This window comes from Anser anser, assembly GCF_964211835.1.
Source record: "Anser anser genome assembly, chromosome: 2".
NCBI classification, from domain to species: domain Eukaryota; kingdom Metazoa; phylum Chordata; class Aves; order Anseriformes; family Anatidae; genus Anser; species Anser anser.
The window spans coordinates 101,508,445-101,525,321 of NC_139721.1; the positions used below are offsets into that span (position 1 = coordinate 101,508,445).

Sequence of the window (16,877 nt, forward strand, 5' to 3'; positions counted from 1 at the left end):
GCCAGCCATGTCCTGGGGTACATCGAGAATGGCACCGCTAGCCCGTCGAGGGAAGGGACTGTCCTGCTCAGGCCTGCGCTGGTGTGGCCTTACCTCCAGTACTGTGTGCAGTTTTGGGTGCCACAATGTAGGAAATGCATAAAACTGTTATAGAGTGCCCAAAGGAGGGCTACGATGACGGTGAAGGGTCTAGAGGGCAAGACGTATGAGGAGCGGCTGAAGTCCCTTGGTTTGCTCAGCCCAGAGCAGAGCAGGCTGAGGGGAGGCCTCATGGTGGCCTGCAGCTCCCTCACGAGGGGAGCGGAGGGGCAGGCGCTGAGCTCTGCTCTCTGGAGACAGCAACAGGACCCGAGGGAACGGCATGGAGCTGGGACAGGGGAGGTTTGGGATGGATGTTTGGAAAAGGTTGTTCACTGAGTGGGTGTTTGGGCACTGGGACAGGCTTCCCAGGGAAATGGTCACTGCACCGAGCCTGCTGGAGCTCAAGAAGAGTCTGGACAATGCTCTCAAAGGGTTTGATTTATAGGTGGTGCTGTGAGGAGCCAGGAGTTGAACTCAATGATCCTCATAGGTGCCTTCCAACTTGGATATTCTGTGATTCTATGATGTGTTGTAGGTAGGTACTAAGCTATAATAGATATTGTCAGAAAGCAGTTATTTATGTAGTAGATAGTATGAGTATAGCAGTAAGATGAGTGTCCTCATCAGTGGTCTCTTCAGGATGTCTCCAGTGCTCAGGTGTCCAGTTGCATGTCAAGGACAACCGTGGCTCCCAGGCCGAAGGCCGAGCTCTGGGCCTAGTCCCCAGCCTGGCAGATGTTGCTCCTGCCAGCGTGGAGCAGCCATTTTATGTCAGCATTTTCTCATGACAGTCAGGTTACCTCTGTTAGTGCTGCCATCAGGGGCGCCCCAAGAGCCGTGTGATGTCACCACTGAGTCACTGTCACCCTATGGCCTCACGAAATGTAGCTGGTTCTAAGTGCCCTGAGCGTTGAGTCCTGCTTGTGGCACTTGAGAGATCAAGGCCCTGCTGGTGGCACGCAAGACATCAAGGCCCTGCTGGTGGCACGCAAGACATCAAGGCCCTGCTGGTGGCATGCAAGACATCGAGGTCCTGCTGGTAGCACATGAGACACCAAGGTCCTGCTGGTGGAACAAAAGATTTTGAAGTCCTGCCAGTGGCACCCAAGGGAGGTGGACTGGAGGCTGCTGATAGTTGCCTGGCACCTGGACAGCCTCCTGCGGAGGACAAGCATCTCCACACTGGGTGGCCATGGGCACCATGAGCCAGCCACCCCAGGAGCTGCCAGTGGAGACCCACAGGTTCAAGACGTGCCCCATCTACCTGGGCCCGCTGGCCAACACAGCTCACCTGGACTCCTGCAGACACAATTTCTGCATGGAGTGCATCCAGCCCTGGGCCGCTGTCTGGGCCAACTACCCACTCTGCCCATTGCTGCGGGACACCTTGTCCCACTGGTCCTGGGGAAGGTTCCAACCCAGCACAGGGCTGGGGCTGCGACTTCAGAGGTGGCTGCGATGGAGCCCATCCAGTTACCAGTTCTGCAGTGCCTCACCCAGGTGTAGTGAGCACGGGGAGCGCAGCCCCTCCATGCCCCGCCAACACATCTGCTGCCTCTCGTGGCACTGGGAGCAGATGGGTACAGACAGGCCTGGTCCCCCTCATGTCATCAACCGCAAGGACACCTCATGGCTGCGCAGAGCCCAGCAGGAGCCAGGGTCTGCCTTTCTGCTTGCTGCAGCTCTGCTTTGGCCCTGGATTTAACTTGGGGCCTGTGAAGGAGGTAGCTCTCCTGTTACCGCCTGGTGGTGTCACGTGAGGCCGGGCAAACGTGTGGCTGGAGCCTGCTCAGAGGGAGGGCACCACTTTGGTATTTGCTTGTGTTGTACATGAGTAGAAGAAAATAAGACTTGCTACCAGCTGGAATTAAAACTTTATCATACTCATGTAAAAATTACTAGCTGGGCCCAATGATTTAGCTAGCTACTGGAAAAGTTAGGGCTGTTTCTTATTAGTCATAGAGCACATCTTTCTATATGCTCATAGCTGAAAGAAATCTTCATCGTTAATAAAATTGACTTTATCTAAGAGCAGATTTCCAGTTGGGGGAAAGCAGCGTGCATTTCTCTGACCCTGGAAAGGGGATTCACATTGCGCTGTGGCTTGGACATGCCATTTCCAACTGAAAGCCACCGAGAAAAACATTAGCTCGCTGCATGGGACAAGGCAGAACGAAGTTGCTGCCGTTTTTCCGTGTCTGTGTCCCGCACAGCGCAGGAACAGGGAAGCCTAGCGCCCTCAGCATTGGGAGCTTGTGGCGGGCCAGGCCTCAGCCACACCCCTGAGCTGCCGGAACCACCTTCTGCCCCCCGGCCCCGCACCGCGCCATTAACAAGCGGGATCCTCTCGCGAGACCGTAGCTGTGGGCGGGCCACATCTCGCGAGAGCCCCTCGGAGCGGGGAAGCGAAGACGATCGAAGGAGGGGAGGGGAGGGGAGGGGAGCTGCGAAGGGGAAGGGGGGGGGGGAAATCTCGCGAGACCGGGGCGGCGCGCCGGGCTCCGGGCATGCGGGCGAGAGCGGCGGCGCGGCGCGCGATTGGCGGCGCGCGGCTCCCCCCCGGCGCCGGCCCCGCGCATGCGCGGCGCGCCGCCGGGCCGTGTCCCCGGTGCGTGTGGCGGGGCGGTGCGCGGCGCTGCGGGCCCGGCCGGCCGCGGGCACGGTAAGCGGGCTGCCGGCCGGCGGCGGGCGCGGGAGGAGGCCGAGGAGCACGAGCAGGAGGCCGAGGCCGAGGCCCGTTGCCCGGCGCCCGCCTCCCGGTGCGGCGGGAACGCGGCGCCGCGTCTCCATGGCGCCCTGAGCGGAGCGGCGGCCGAGTGGCAGCGCCGAGGCCGCGTCCCCGCCGCGGGCCGTGAGCGGGCCCCATGCCGAGCACCTCGGAGGCGGCGGCGGGCGGCGGCGGCGGCAGCGGCGGGAGCCGGGGCTGGGCCGGCGGCGGCGGCGGCGGGGCGGAGGCGGGCGGCGACAAGAAGCGGCTGCACCACCGGCGGCGGAAGCGTTTCGCGGCCCAGCCGCAGCCGCCCCCCCCGCCGCCGCCGCCTGCCCCGCACCCGCTGCTGTTCCCGCTGCTGCAGCCACCCCTCCTGCAGCCGCCGCTCCTGCAGCCGCCGCTGCCGCCGCAGTCGCTGCTCTTCCTGGCGGCCACCGGCGCCTCGTCGTGCTGCGGGGACGGCGGGGAGCGGAAGCGGCCGCGGGGCAAGCGGCGCTCGGGCTCCCGGCACAAGCGGCGGCGGGGCCGCGGCGGGGGCGGCGGCGGCGGCGGGGCGCAGGAGGCGGAGAAGCGGCGGGGCGGCGCGGGGCTCGGCACCCTGCTGGAGGAGTACGACGACGTGAGCTCCCAGTCCGAGGGGCTGGTGGGCGGCGGCGCGGCCGGAGCCGGCGGCGGCGGCGGAGGAGGAGGAGGCAGCGGGGCGGGGAGCCCGGCCTCCTCCCCCGGCGGCAGGCAGCGGGGCGAGGCGGAGAGGAGCAGCCGGTCCCGCCGGGAGCACCGGAGCAGCAGCGGCCGCTCCAAGGAGCGGCACCGGGAGCACCGGCGGCGGGGCGACGACAAGCCGCAGCAGGAGGGGGCGGCCACCTCCGGCCGCGGGGGGGCCGAGGCCGCCTCGTCGTCGTCGTCCTCCTCCAAGTCCCGCAGCCGCCACAACCACACCGGCGGCCAGGACCGAGAGGGACTCAAGAGCAGCAGCAGCAGCGACCGCAGGAAGGGGTCCCTTGCCTCGCCCAGCAGCGGCAGGAAGGAGCGGGAGAGCAAAGCCCACCGGAGCCGGACTAAAGCGACCAAGGAGCCGCCGTCGGCTTACAAGGACCCGCCGAAAGCCTACCGGGATGACAAGCCCGAGCCCAAAGCCTACCGGCGGCAGCGCTCGTCACCCAGCCCCGGGCGGGATGACAGCCCCCCGCTGCACCGCTCGTCGCAGAGCCAGCGGAGCCGCAAGTCCCTCAGCCCTGTGGGCGGCCGCTCGCCCCTCAGTCCCTACAGCCGCCGCCGCTCCCCCAGCTACAGCCGGCACAGCTCCTACGAGCGTGGCGGGGATGTGTCGCCCAGTCCCTACAGCAGCTGGCGGAGGTCACGGAGCCCCTACAGCCCCGTTATCCGGTGAGTGGGGGGTGAGGGAGGGAGTAGGGCACGGGGAGGCTCTGCGGGTAGAGGAGGGGAGCAGAGGCCTGGGCTGGGCCCGAGGGCAGGCTGGAGAGGCTCACAGCTGGCAATAAAAGGCCTCCCTCTCGCTGCCAGAGAGCTGTGCGGAAAGGGAACTGGGCCTCATACAAAGATTGGCCTGCCCTGCCCTACCCTGCCATGGGGAGAGGGAGGCGCGGGTGCTGGTGACACTCCTGCCGCTGGTTCCTCCCTGTCAGGGACCCCACATAGCTGGCAGAGGAGCCTGCCAGTGCTGGAGCCGGAGAGGGCGCTTTCAAGTGAGAATGACCCAATGAAAACGTTTCTTGGAGGACAAATTTTCCAGAGGACCAATTTTGGTTTTAAATCTTAACACATAAGGGTATTCTGAGGTACACCCTTATTATACATCCTGTGTCCCCATGGAAGAGGGTGCATGTTAAACATATTTGTGTTGGTTTACTTCCCGCTAGTCTAAAGAGGAACAAAGCTGATGGGCAATTTGCGTTACTAGTGTTTCTTGTTCGTTTTAGAGGCCTATAGAAAGATTCAGACTCGATTTCAATAGGAAAATGAGCCAACATCAAGTTTTGCTAAATTGCCTCAGTGCTTTACGCAGCTTATGAAAATGCACCTGAGCTCGTTTCACAGTACCTGTTATTTGATGTGTGCTTGCAAATCATTTTCTTATTGTTAGTGGGGACAGAGAATGTAAAGGTTAATGTTTCTGTGACTTTCTGAGTTTCATATAGAGCAGAAATATAGAGCTGTATCTCTATAATCAGAATTAAAGCACTTCAGAATACTAGCTTACAGCAAAACCACTGGGAATGTAAAGTATTTGGTTAGTATGTTTTTAGTGCTGAAGATTCTAATTTTCCACATTGAAATCTTACTGTTGCCCTGTTTATGAGCTTGCTTAAATTCACATCTGGACTTAGATTTCAAATATATCAGGTGATACGTTGGCAAGAATTTTGTTTGCAATGCGTTACCCGGTAGGTTGTTTGAGAACTGTTCTCTGGTATTTCTAATGCATCAGTTACTGTTTGGGGTATCCAGTGATGATGCCCAAGTTGTTGCCGTGTTTCGCTGGCTGTTGGTAATGTCTGCTGTCCGGGGTGTGCATCCAGTGCTGTTTATAGAGTGAAGCAACAAAACTGTGCCCTGTTTTGTTCAGAGGGGAAAAACAAAGGTGCCTTTGGAGGAAAGAAAGAAAAAGGGATCATTTTAAGGTACAGTTTTATGGAAAAATGTTGTTAACAATAGGGTGTTTCAAGCTGAGAGCACTGAGTGCTCTGAAAGAGAGCACTTTGTTGTTGATCCACGGAGCCTGTTCCAAGTTGTTAAGGATACTTTTGCAGGATGATTTGAATAATAGAATAACAGGAATGTTACTGGAATATTTGGATTTAACCGTTATGCAGAATGTTTTCTGTAGATACTTATGTCTTGGAATAAGAAAGCTAAATAATATCAGAACTGCATGCACAAGGTTTGTGCTTCTGAGTAGCAATGTTAGCCAGACTGACAGTCCCATTAATTTGGGATAGCATCTGATGTGCTGGCTGATGCTGCTGTAGCAGCAGGTACAGGAGGTCTTCTTGTAGGGTGCAGTTACAGCACAGAGTTCTGTAGGTGTTCTTTGTTTACTTTTTTCTGTGGGTAGGGGACCTGTGGTTTGAAGCGTGAGTTTGTTTCCTCATTTTTGTGTTGTCTTCGTCATAAGCGTGTAAATCTTCCTCGAGTTGCAGGTCTGTTTCCAGGAGTTAGCTTTGTGACTAAACTCCTTCCTTCCTACAGTTAAACTGGAATTTGCATCCCGCCTTTATCTGGATACAGAGAAATCGTTTGGTTAACTAATGCAGATTGTCAGGTTTATTGGAGAGGAATTGGAATGGCTGAGAGAAAGAAGTTATTCCATGTAGAAGGTGAGGTCAGTCTGTCCTAATGTGGCATTCATTTTTAAAATGTCATTTCCACAGAAAAAGAAGGAAAACAAAAGTGTGAGGATAAGCTTTGTTGTTCATAACATTTGTCTCTTGTGGAGAAACTCAAGTTACTGTTTCTTTGCTCTCATGCGGCTCCTATACGTTATGTGCATTGTGGTGGTGCTTGGGAAATAAAGATGGAAGATAATGAACTGATTGGTTTAGCCCTTCAATAAAAACAACAATGGCAGTTTTGCTTAACTTTCTGGTACTGCATCTAAAATGCTGAAAATTGTCGCTGTGTTGCTTAGATAATAGTATAGCAGCCTTAAACCTGATAAAATATAATTTCATGAAGGCAACAGCTTCGTACAACACCTGTCTTCTTGATCTGGATGATTTAAAGATGTAATTCTGGGCTTGTGTCCAGCTGTAGTGGTGTCAAGACAGTAGGAACTTTGTATGTTACTAAGTATTCCAGCCTGCAAGTCTTTGCTCTTTTCGATCACTTTCATATATGAATCTCCAGTAACGTTATATTAATTATCAAGTTATTTTGGGATGCAGAAAATGAGAATGAAGTGATTCTAGCAAGCCTGGAGAACTCGAGTGTCTGGAGCCCTGATTTTTTCATCTCTGAGCTGCTTAGGGAGAAAATTCTAGTGAACAGTAGAAGAGAAACAAGTGAAGTCGGTGCCGCTCATTTGAATTCCTGGTTTTCTGGAGCAGCAGTAACAATGAAATTAATGCAAGTTACAAGTTCTGATTGCAGTAGTGACTGACTGGTATCTTTCAGTGGTGTTGCCTGGAGATTGCTTCTGAACAGAAGCAAAGACAATAAATACGTGTTTCGTGCTTGGAAAATTATCTTTGAATGGGAGACTAATTGCCTTTGCCGTTATAATCACAATAAACCTCTATGTTTCGGGCAAACTGATTGCTTGAGCTATTTCTACTTGCTGGACAAAACTTTTTTTACTTGCAGCTTGTGGATTTGTATTATTATGTTTTCTTGTGGACTGTAGCACAGTTCTAAAGTAGCGTGCACACATCTCCAGAATGGGAATTCTTCCATAATATGAAAAGCATGAAGAGTTTATTTCCCTACTGAGAAGTGGTCTTGATTTTTATTGAACTTAGGGATTTTTTTTTTAAATAAGAAAACACCAAGATCAACAAAATAAGCAGTCTGTTTTTGGAAACTGGCTTAGGATGAGATTGTAGAGGGAGGGCTTTTTTTTTTTTTTTGTAACTTCAGTCAGGTCATATGCTGTGTGATCACACATTTAATTCAGCTAGTTGTATAGATGAGTAATTGCGTTTTTCCAAATGTGGATGCACCTACCCATCTGCCTGGGATAAAAGTAAGTAGGTGGAGCACCACTAGCATAGTACTATGGTGCGCATGGATGTTGCTTGTAGGAAAAATACAAGTTTGCTTCTCCTACTGGTACTACGGAGCCACCTCTTTCTACAGCTGTAGCTAGTCCGTAGCAGTGAGGCTTTGAAATATGCATCGTTTCTGTGATAAACCAAGATGAGTGTAGGGAAAGTGGTAAAATAGACATTAAACTGGTAAATGCCCACTTTGTGGAGAAGTCCTGGTTTCATACGCTGTACAAAAATAGCTTTGCAGCCAGTGATTTTGATACTTTGGGATTTAAAGCAGTAGGAGAGGTTTTTGGATGTTTTTTTCCTCTTGTGCGGTGAAAAGAGATTTTCTGTATAAAACCCTTTAATCTTGTTTAGTAAAACTGTATTTTTTGCAAAATTTTAACGTGGAGCTATATATTTTCCCCGTTGGAATAGCGATTACTTGCAGTGCATTTGAGGCCCTCGCTCTAGTATGTATTTTGAAATTAAGATCTTTTCTTACTTGGCAGTGGACTTTACCTTGTGCTAACTGTGATGATTTGCCTTTCATCTTCCTTCTTGCTTCTTTTTTTCCCTTATCGTGGGAAGGGACATCATTTGAAAAAAATAAAACTTTTGATGTGTAATAGAATTTGAGTTGACTTTACTTTTTGCGAGTTGATTTCTTTGTATGCAGAGCTCTCATCTGAGGACATCGGGTTATAAAGCAGATTTAAAAAACAAAATTCGTATTCCTTTTCAGTATTTCCATGCTGTATGTGTTGGAGAGCCTTTTAAAGATTTACCATTTAACTTAGTAAAGCAAGTTATGTGGTCTTCGTGTGCGAAGCAGGATAGGTGGTTGGTTGATTGCAGAGCTGCTTAGAATATAACCCTGAACCAAGGGCTCAAGAAAATAAACAAAATGAATTGAAAAGATATTAAGTGAGAGAGCACTAATGCTGTTATGGCTTTAAGAAATGAATCATGCATTGGCCTGCTACTGCAACATGGCAAAGCTGTACTGTGAGCAGCAATGTTTTGTCAAGGTGGTTTATGTTACTGAGTGATTATAAACATCTTGGAAGATCTGTGGTGAAGCCAATTGATTAAATTTAGGTCTCCCCTTTAAAACGCACTCTGACCTTACCATGAACTGGAAGCTGGCAATGCGTGCTGGATAGCGCAGCGTTTGCTGCCTGTTGGTGATAGACCTGGGCTACAGCATTTTAACCTCCTTTGTTTCTGTTTGCTTGCTTGTTATTCCCTTCTTACTCTGATGAATCCCTTTGTGTTACATTTTGTCTAAAAGTAAGCAAACATAGGACAAAAATCTGTTTCGTTGTTCAGCTCCTCAGACCCTGATACCTTTCAAGTGTAGTATTGTTTGCGTGTAGGTAACGCATGTAGCTGACTACTGGCACGCTCCTGAAGCAGTTAAGAAGAAAAGAGAGTCTCAAGTTTACAAACAGAAGATAGCACATCTGTTCTGATTTGTTAATCAAATTTAGGGATTTGTTTGTTTGTTTTTAATACATGTGTGGGGGTGGAATGGGGAAGAGAGGAGCACGTAGGAAAGCGGCATGACAAGAAATGTTCAAGCTAAGTGAGACCCATGTTCTTGGAAACCTGACGTGTTAATTATCTGTTAATTTTCATAACATTTTTCATAAATGTTTTCATAAATGTCCACTATTTTTTTCCATTAATTTTCCTTTATCTTTACTTTCAAATATCAAGATAGTAAAATGTAGGCCTTTAAGTTTTCGGTTGCTGGTTGGAATAGTTTCATTGTCTGCCTGAAAATGTGACATTACATTAACAGACATTTCTTGTTAAAGTTCATCAAGGAATCTACTGTTTGATAGCTGATAAATTAACTAATGAAATGCAATAGTATGTTTTATTGGAGGAAGGAGGAGCATTGTGACAGTTTGGAAGCTTGTAACTGATAATGCTTTATATCAGAAATACGTTCTTATACAGTAAATAAGTGCATTGTATTAATCAACAACAATTTTTTCTTTATTTCCTAGAGCAAAAAACAAATCTCTGCTTTTTTTTTATTGCCATAAAAAATGGAGGAAAAGTGAGGCTGAGTTTTGGGTTGGGGATGAATTCCTTACTAGTGCTGTCCTCCTTTGTTTCTTTAAACCTGCCTCTTCTCCTACACGTTTTCTAGATAACATCTTGATTTTTTTTTTCTGGTTTAATTTTTTAGCTAGACATAATATAGTGTAATTACGTCAATTTCCCTTTACAGCTAATGTAGTTGTGCTCCTAGTCTCCTTTGTTGCTGTCTCCAGGGAAGGAAAAAAGCAGCTCTGTGTAAGGAACTTCTTCGTTCTGCTGCTGACTAGTCCTGGTGATACTTACAGGTTTTATTATTTATTTACTTTGCTCTGCATGTAAAACATGCTGGAATGTGTATATGGCTCAGAAGTGGTTTTATGAGAGCGGTGAAGTTTGGCAGTTACCCTCTTTGTGGGGATGGAGACCTGTGCAAGGTGAATCCAAGGCACTCAGGGAAGGCTGTTGATAGCCAAGCGTGGTGGCAAAGGTAGCTGTAAATGAGGCAGGACTGCTGGGTGCAAACTGGAAGAAACATTAACTGGAAGAGTGGCTCCCTAGTTGTTTCCTCCCGTGTGCATTACCAGCAGATGCTGGTGCTCTTGGTTTGGGAGGTTTGGATGTAGTCCTGACGATTAAGATGTGTCTGATCTCTCCAGAGAAGATGGGTGAAGATGCCTGCATTTTTTGCTGGATTTGTTTGCTGTTCGCAACACAGTTCTGCGTGTTTGGAGCCGCTGTCCTGGTGTTCTTGGTTACTGTGTTAAAAACAAACTGTCCTAACTAAGGACTAAATAATTGGTAGCAAATAAATGTCAGGTAAGGCATTTTATGTGTGTGTGTATGCATGCATACGCATTTCATAGAAGTCTGGTGGAAGATTTAGAGAGTATTTCAGATGTCTCTCCTGGTGTTTTCTCAGGGTCCCAGTAAAATGTTAGTGTCTCGTTAAAATGGCAGGCACTGGCTATTGTGTCAGCCCATGTCTGTGCTGCTGTGACTTCATCTTTTATTTCTAATGAGCGCTAGGTCTGAAGAGCGCGAGTTGGCTGGCTTTACATATAGGGCAGCATTTCTCCACCCTCAGAGCCCTGTGTATGCTTCTGAGGTAAAGCTTATAAATGTCTGTTGTTTTGCTTTTGTGCCATTTTTATAGATGGAAACTTGTACACAAGTTTTGTCTAGCGTGGGAGATTCTCTCGAGACTTTCGGACGAATGTTGATGGCAGTGATAGTCAAATATCTGAAAAGATCATTAAACTTACGAAGACATGAAGTTTTATCAATGTAACCAGGATAACTAGAGCTTCAACAAAGCTGCCTTTTTCTTAAGCTTCAGCATTTGTCTGTTCAGTTCCAAGTGTTTGTGTTTCCTAACCACTCCTGCACCGAGCCTAGAAGACAAGGTACGGCAAGACGTTGTTGCAAAGATCTTTGGGATGCCGATGGAGGAGCTGGTTTGTTATTAGCCCAGACACACATTATGTAATGCAGCGTTAAAAAAAAAAAAAAGCTGACATAAATCATCAAAAACTTTTTGGAAAAATAAAACCAGTGCAGAGGCTGTGCTCAGCATATTTCATAACCTCATTCTGATCTGATGTTAAGGACTGTAGCATGCAGTGGAACTGAAACTTACATAATTGAGCGCAGGAGACTTTGGTGTTTCCCTTCTGGATGCAGTTCTGATATGAGAATGTTACGCTGTTGTCTTTTGGGGTAGGAGACCTGGGGAGGGGAATAGTTGGGTGTTTTCGTGCTGAGCTCGCATAAATCTATGTTCGTGTCCCAGGCTGTCTTGGCTGATATTGGTAAAAATATGCATGTGGAGCCACTGTCAGTGCTTGACTTGACTGCGCGTTTCTTTTTGAAGCTGGTATAAAGATTTAAGATACTTTTTTCTTAGCTATTCTAAACTGTCTCTTCCTCACCAAAATGCTGGGAGCTGACCAGGTGAGCATTTGTAGTTACTGTGATTTGAACAGATTTTCTCATTTCATCCTTAGTTGTGATTTAAATGAATGTGTTTTGTTTTGGACTGAAGTGGAATAGAAACAGTCTTATGATCAGACGTGATGTCTCAAGAACTGCAGTGTTTTAAGCTGCTGCTTCTCTTTTCAAGTGAATGTGGAATTATGCCTGTATTTTTTGCTTGTTGACATAGATTACTTTATTTTAGGCACATTTCTAAAAAAAAAAATAAAAGAACAAAAAAACAAATCGTACTTGTGAAAGAAACAGATTTATTTAACACACACCTCCCCACCCCCCACCCCCCCCCCGACCCCCCCCAGCAAGCTTTGCATTAAAACTCGAACACAGATGAGGCGGGTTGCAGCGAGGTCTCTGAAAGTGGAGGACTGACTGTGTTCTGCAGGTACCAGGAGCGAGTTTCAGTTCAAAAGAGCTAATCCGGGAACAAGATGTGCAAGTGTTTTCCAAGATGGTGCAGTGACGTTCTTTGAAATGACGCATCATTTATACAAGTCAGCTCAGGACTTGCAGGGCCTATTAGCTTGCACTCGATGCTGGATAAATTGAATTATCCTGATTCTACAGCCAGTATAGATCAGCAAGCACCATACATCAGCTTGAGGTAATAATTCCTCTCAGAAGGTGAGATAGCAGGTTGAAGAGAGCTCTGACCTAGCACTTGAAGTGTGTTTATTATTTGCGTGTCTTCAGTCCTCCTTTTGTTTCCTGCTGACTCATCACAACTTTATATTATGGAACATTTTAACATTTTTTTAAGAAACTTGTTTTATTTCCCTTTTGCCAAGCCTCTGAAAACTTTTTGGGCCTAAAATATGGGACATAGACTTTCCAAGTAACAGGGAGAAAAAGAACTTGAGTGGCTTCTTTCATAATGGAGCAGAAATTAATTTTCAGGAGAATTTTTCTGACCAATATTGTGTTTTTTCTTGGCTTTTAATGGACATGGGCTTTCTGAACTGTCTTTTAGTGGGCTGTGATTGTCATTTAAATGACAAGGCCTAAGTAAATGACTGAATATTTAGTGTTAGGAAGCAGAATAGAAGGGATCAAAGCATCCAGTTATCCAGAAACCAAACACTACTTTGTCCATTCTTTCACTAAAACCTATACCAAGTGTTTTTTTATTTTCTTTCTTTAATTGATCCCCAAACCTCAGTTAAAAATTTCCCCCCAAAAAATGCAAATTCATTTTTTCTTTTTCTGTTTAATATTTACTTTACATGTAATTTATTTCAATTACTTTGTTATCGAGCAGTGCCAGAAAATTCTATAGACCTGTCCCTGATGTACGATTGAGCTGTGTTAGTTTTCAAGAATTGCCCTCACATGAGCTTTGAATTTTCTGAAGGTCTCTATAGCTGTTTGGATCAATATCAGTTTCATCTATAAAATTTTGAAGCTTGTGATAGAGTATACAGTGTGCACCTAGACTTTTTTTAATCACTCCTACATAATCTCAATTGTCTTAATTTTTTCTGTTGTTCAGGAAAAAAAAGACTGAAAAGGCATTTTTTTAATGCAGGAAAAGTGTGTACACTTGGAAACTAGCAAATACTGCACATAAAGTAGAAACATTTTATACTGTCTTAAATATTTGTTCAGTTGAAGCAATGGAATGTGATTTCATATATTGATAATTAAAACTGCATTCATTTAATTGTTACCAAAATACGGATTTGACATAATGGTGATTAGTCGTGACTGTAATGGTTGTAGTTAGCTTTATTCTTGTTTGGCTTAAACTTTTGGAAAGTTATACACAGTGATGCTGTCTTTTGATCTCTGAAGTTCCTAGATATCCAGAAAGTCTTATTTTTACTACTGTTTGATACTTTTTTTTTGTCTAGGTAATGGAAACAATTTTATTTATCCTGATTTAATTTTATTCTTCCCTGCAAGTGGGGTACCCAAGAAAAACAGATTTCCAGCAGACCTGAATCAAGATAATGCTTGTAAATATAATGAATGCCTTTGCTATTTTTAGTATGGTATAATGAATTTAAAAAACATGTTGTATATTTGTATTGAAGCACCAGTCTTGGCTACTTGTTCTCAAGCCCTTCATCTCAATTAGTTTCTTCCTTTTTGCTTTTACATGAACTATTATTACTGGTAAAATTAATATATCCCTTTGAAGAACTGAATGAAAAATAATTTCTGTCAAATGGTATTTTTGCACAATTTGTTTTTACAGTTGTTAGGATACTTCCATTCCTCCCCTGCTGCCATTCGAGGTTGTTTTCCTGCTATGATTTTGTAGACAGCTTAGAAAAAATCTTATCCCTATTCTGTTAGGCTTTTTATTCTGTTGCAAATGTAGTATAGAGCTACTCATGGATTATGTTTGCCTCTCAGTAGATAGAACAAAAAATTACTGGGTGCTTTCTTTTCAGGGAGAGGAGGGAAGTCTTTATTTAAATTTTGAAAAAACAAAACACAAAAACTAAGGTTTATTGCTGTCTTTTAGCTGTTACATTGCAGCCTTTAGCATTTAGATTATTTCTTAGGTAACGTTTTAATCACAGCTGCAAAAGTGAAACTTAAGGAGATTCTACAATTGCTTCTTTCAGTGTTGTTTAGCTGCTTCTTGTTACGTTGTAACATTAATTTCATTTTGTTGAATTTTGCTTGTGTAGGCAGCTGTATTTTTCTAAAATCTTGCATATACTAATGTTGGCAGCACAAGTAGTGTAACATGCGAGGATCTTTAGAGGAAAACACTGTTTCTGCTAAGTACTGAGGAAAAGGAAACATATTTGTCTTATAGTATGTTATTAGCCCAATAGCATAGTATTTTGCAGTTCTTTATTGGGAGAAACTGTATCTAAGAGATCTTTAATGTTTTCTAGCAACCTGTTTTGTAGATTTTTGTTTATTCTGTAAACACGGTGCTAGTGGTTGGTTTAAAAAGAGTACTTTGTCAGAACAGCAGATACACTGAGAGAAAAGTTAGACTAATTTTCAAGTGATTAAATTTTACTTTTCTGAAACAGGAGATCAGCAAAATCTCGAAGCAGAAGTCCGTACTCATCAAGGCATTCAAGGTCTCGTAGCAGACACAGGTTGTCTAGATCCAGAAGTCGCCATTCGAGTATCTCTCCTAGTACATTGACTCTGAAGAGTAGCCTGGCTGCTGAGCTGAACAAAAACAAAAAAGCAAGAGCTGCTGAGGCAGCTAAAGCCAGTGCAAAAGCTTCCAACACTTCAACACCTACCAAGGGAAACACTGACACTGCTGCAAGTGCACCTCAAGTGAACAATGTAAAGGACCTGAAGAAAATAAAAGTTGAGCATGCACCTTCTCCTACAAGCAGTGCAAATTTGAAGAATGACAAGGCAAAAGCAAAGGCCCCGCTTCCGGAAACTAAAGGAGAAAATAATTTAATTGCAGACAAAAATACTAAACAGAAAGCTGCAGCAGTAAAAGAGAATAAAACAACCGTTGTAAAACAGCAGCCAGTCACTGTAAAAGAGAAAACCAAACCGAGTACACCAAGTGTAGTAACCAAGGAGAAGGATCGCATTGTTGCACTACCAACCTCCACGCTGCCACCCTTGCCTTTGCCTCCCACGCTGCCTGAAGATAAAGACACTGATAGGTGAGTTGTGTCATAGATTTGCTTGGGGGGGGGGGTTGTCTGTTGGCTTTATTTATTTATTTTTCCTTTGCGAAACATACATGTAATTCTGTTTGCCAGGTGAGGGTGCTGAAGTAGTTTGTTCTTGCTCTTCAGTTAAGATGACAGTTACTGGTGAACTGAAGAAATGCGATGTTAAAAGTTATTTAATCAACTGTTTTTTGAAAAGAAAGGTTTAGCCTAGGAGGAATCTTTCAATGAAAAATACACTAGAGGTGATTTAAAATTGCAGGCACATAATAGCTTTGGGAATAACATGTGCAAAATTCTTGATTTCAAGTTCAGTGCAAATGTGGGCATAGTTCTGGGGAAAAGATGTAGCAATATCTGAAAATCTTTTAATAAGATGGGGTTTTGGGGTAAAGATTCTCTTCCCTTTGGATGGCAATTATTTTCCTAAAATCATAGATGTGTGTTATTTTCATGTAATTTATTTCAGAGATTGGTATTCTTTATGGTATAAGTGAAGTGAGGTTCATGGCTTGTAATCTGTGCTGACTTTGAAGCATAAAAATTGGACCGTAGTGAAGAAACTCAGGTCTGTATTCCAAATGTCACCTGAGTTTAAGCTACATTGAGTCTCTTCGTTGTCCTAACAGAGAATACTTGCTGTGGTTTGTGTTGGAAAATGATGCTATTGAGCTGTAATCGACCGTTTTTCTTTGGTTTTGGTGATGAAGTTGAAAAAAGTTGCTTTTGGTATTACTCATTGTATTACTGGTCTCTGACGTGTATAGGAGAGATCAACTTCTCACAACAAGCAAAGCAGTTTCTTTGCATTGAAGTAATAACTGATTTAAGTTTGATATATCTGTAAACAAAACTGTAAAAGAAATTCAAGAAATACTGAAAAACTTTATTTCATATTCTATATCTGTGAAAGTAGTCTGTTTTCTCTTGCTCTTTGTAAATCGTAGTATTTAGTAAAAGCTGTTATAGCTAGTGGTGTAAATGCTTCTCTGTGTTTGCCAGCAATTTAATGCACTGGTAAACATTACGATGCAGAGGGCTTGGTGAGTAAATATAACTTTAAAAGGTATTAGATTTTTCTTAGCAGTAAAAGAGAACTTGTGTTTCTTGCCCTTCAGTACTCCAGCAAATGTCATTCCAGTTGTTCAGAATTACATCTGTGTGGTGAATGGATGCTTGCATTTAAATTTAGAACAAAACCATCCTCTGTAGGTAAACAGGCTTTCTGCCACTGTTGTTTGAGAGGAAGATTTACTATTTTAACTGGTTTTGCAGCGTTAACTGTGGTACCATGAAATGGGATTCCACCTGAAGCTGGCACATGGCTTCTCATTATTAGCATTTTTTTAATGTAATGTCTTTCATATAGTTAAACTGTGCGGAATAGTTGAACTACAGTTAAACAGTTCTATCAGCACTGGGCTCGTTCTCCTTTAAAAAAAGAGACAAAACTTAATGCTTGCAAACAAACTTCATTAGAAAGATTAATGACAAATAATAGGATGTCATTTATGCTCTGTTTTGTTTTGCTTTTAGGAGGTTATGAACTTCAGGTCAGAATGGTTATGATCACAAGTCATGACGAACCTTATGTCGTCAAAGAAAATGATCTACGATTTCTGGGAGGAAGAAGGGCCAAGGTGTTTGCCTTAGACTCAGTTACTATGGGGAAATTTTGCCAACAAAGCAAGCTTGATACTCTGCAGAACTTAATGTAGTGTC

The 16,877-nt window shown here is 45.1% G+C and overlaps 1 protein-coding gene across 6 annotated transcripts in view; it reads left to right on the forward strand.

Annotated features, from left to right (window-relative positions):
• The first annotated feature begins 2,803 nt into the window (after positions 1 to 2,803).
• The window catches only part of CDK13 (cyclin dependent kinase 13), a 52,072-nt gene continuing 37,998 nt past the window's right edge, over positions 2,804 to 16,877 (forward strand). For all 6 annotated transcript variants that reach the window (XM_083822397.1, XM_083822399.1, XM_083822400.1 and 3 more), the window contains exons 1-2: positions 2,804 to 4,177; positions 14,541 to 15,146. In XM_083822397.1, the coding sequence (XP_083678523.1) occupies positions 2,946 to 4,177; positions 14,541 to 15,146 (1,838 nt within the window). In that variant the 5' untranslated portion in view covers positions 2,804 to 2,945. The remainder of the gene's footprint in view (positions 4,178 to 14,540; positions 15,147 to 16,877) is intronic.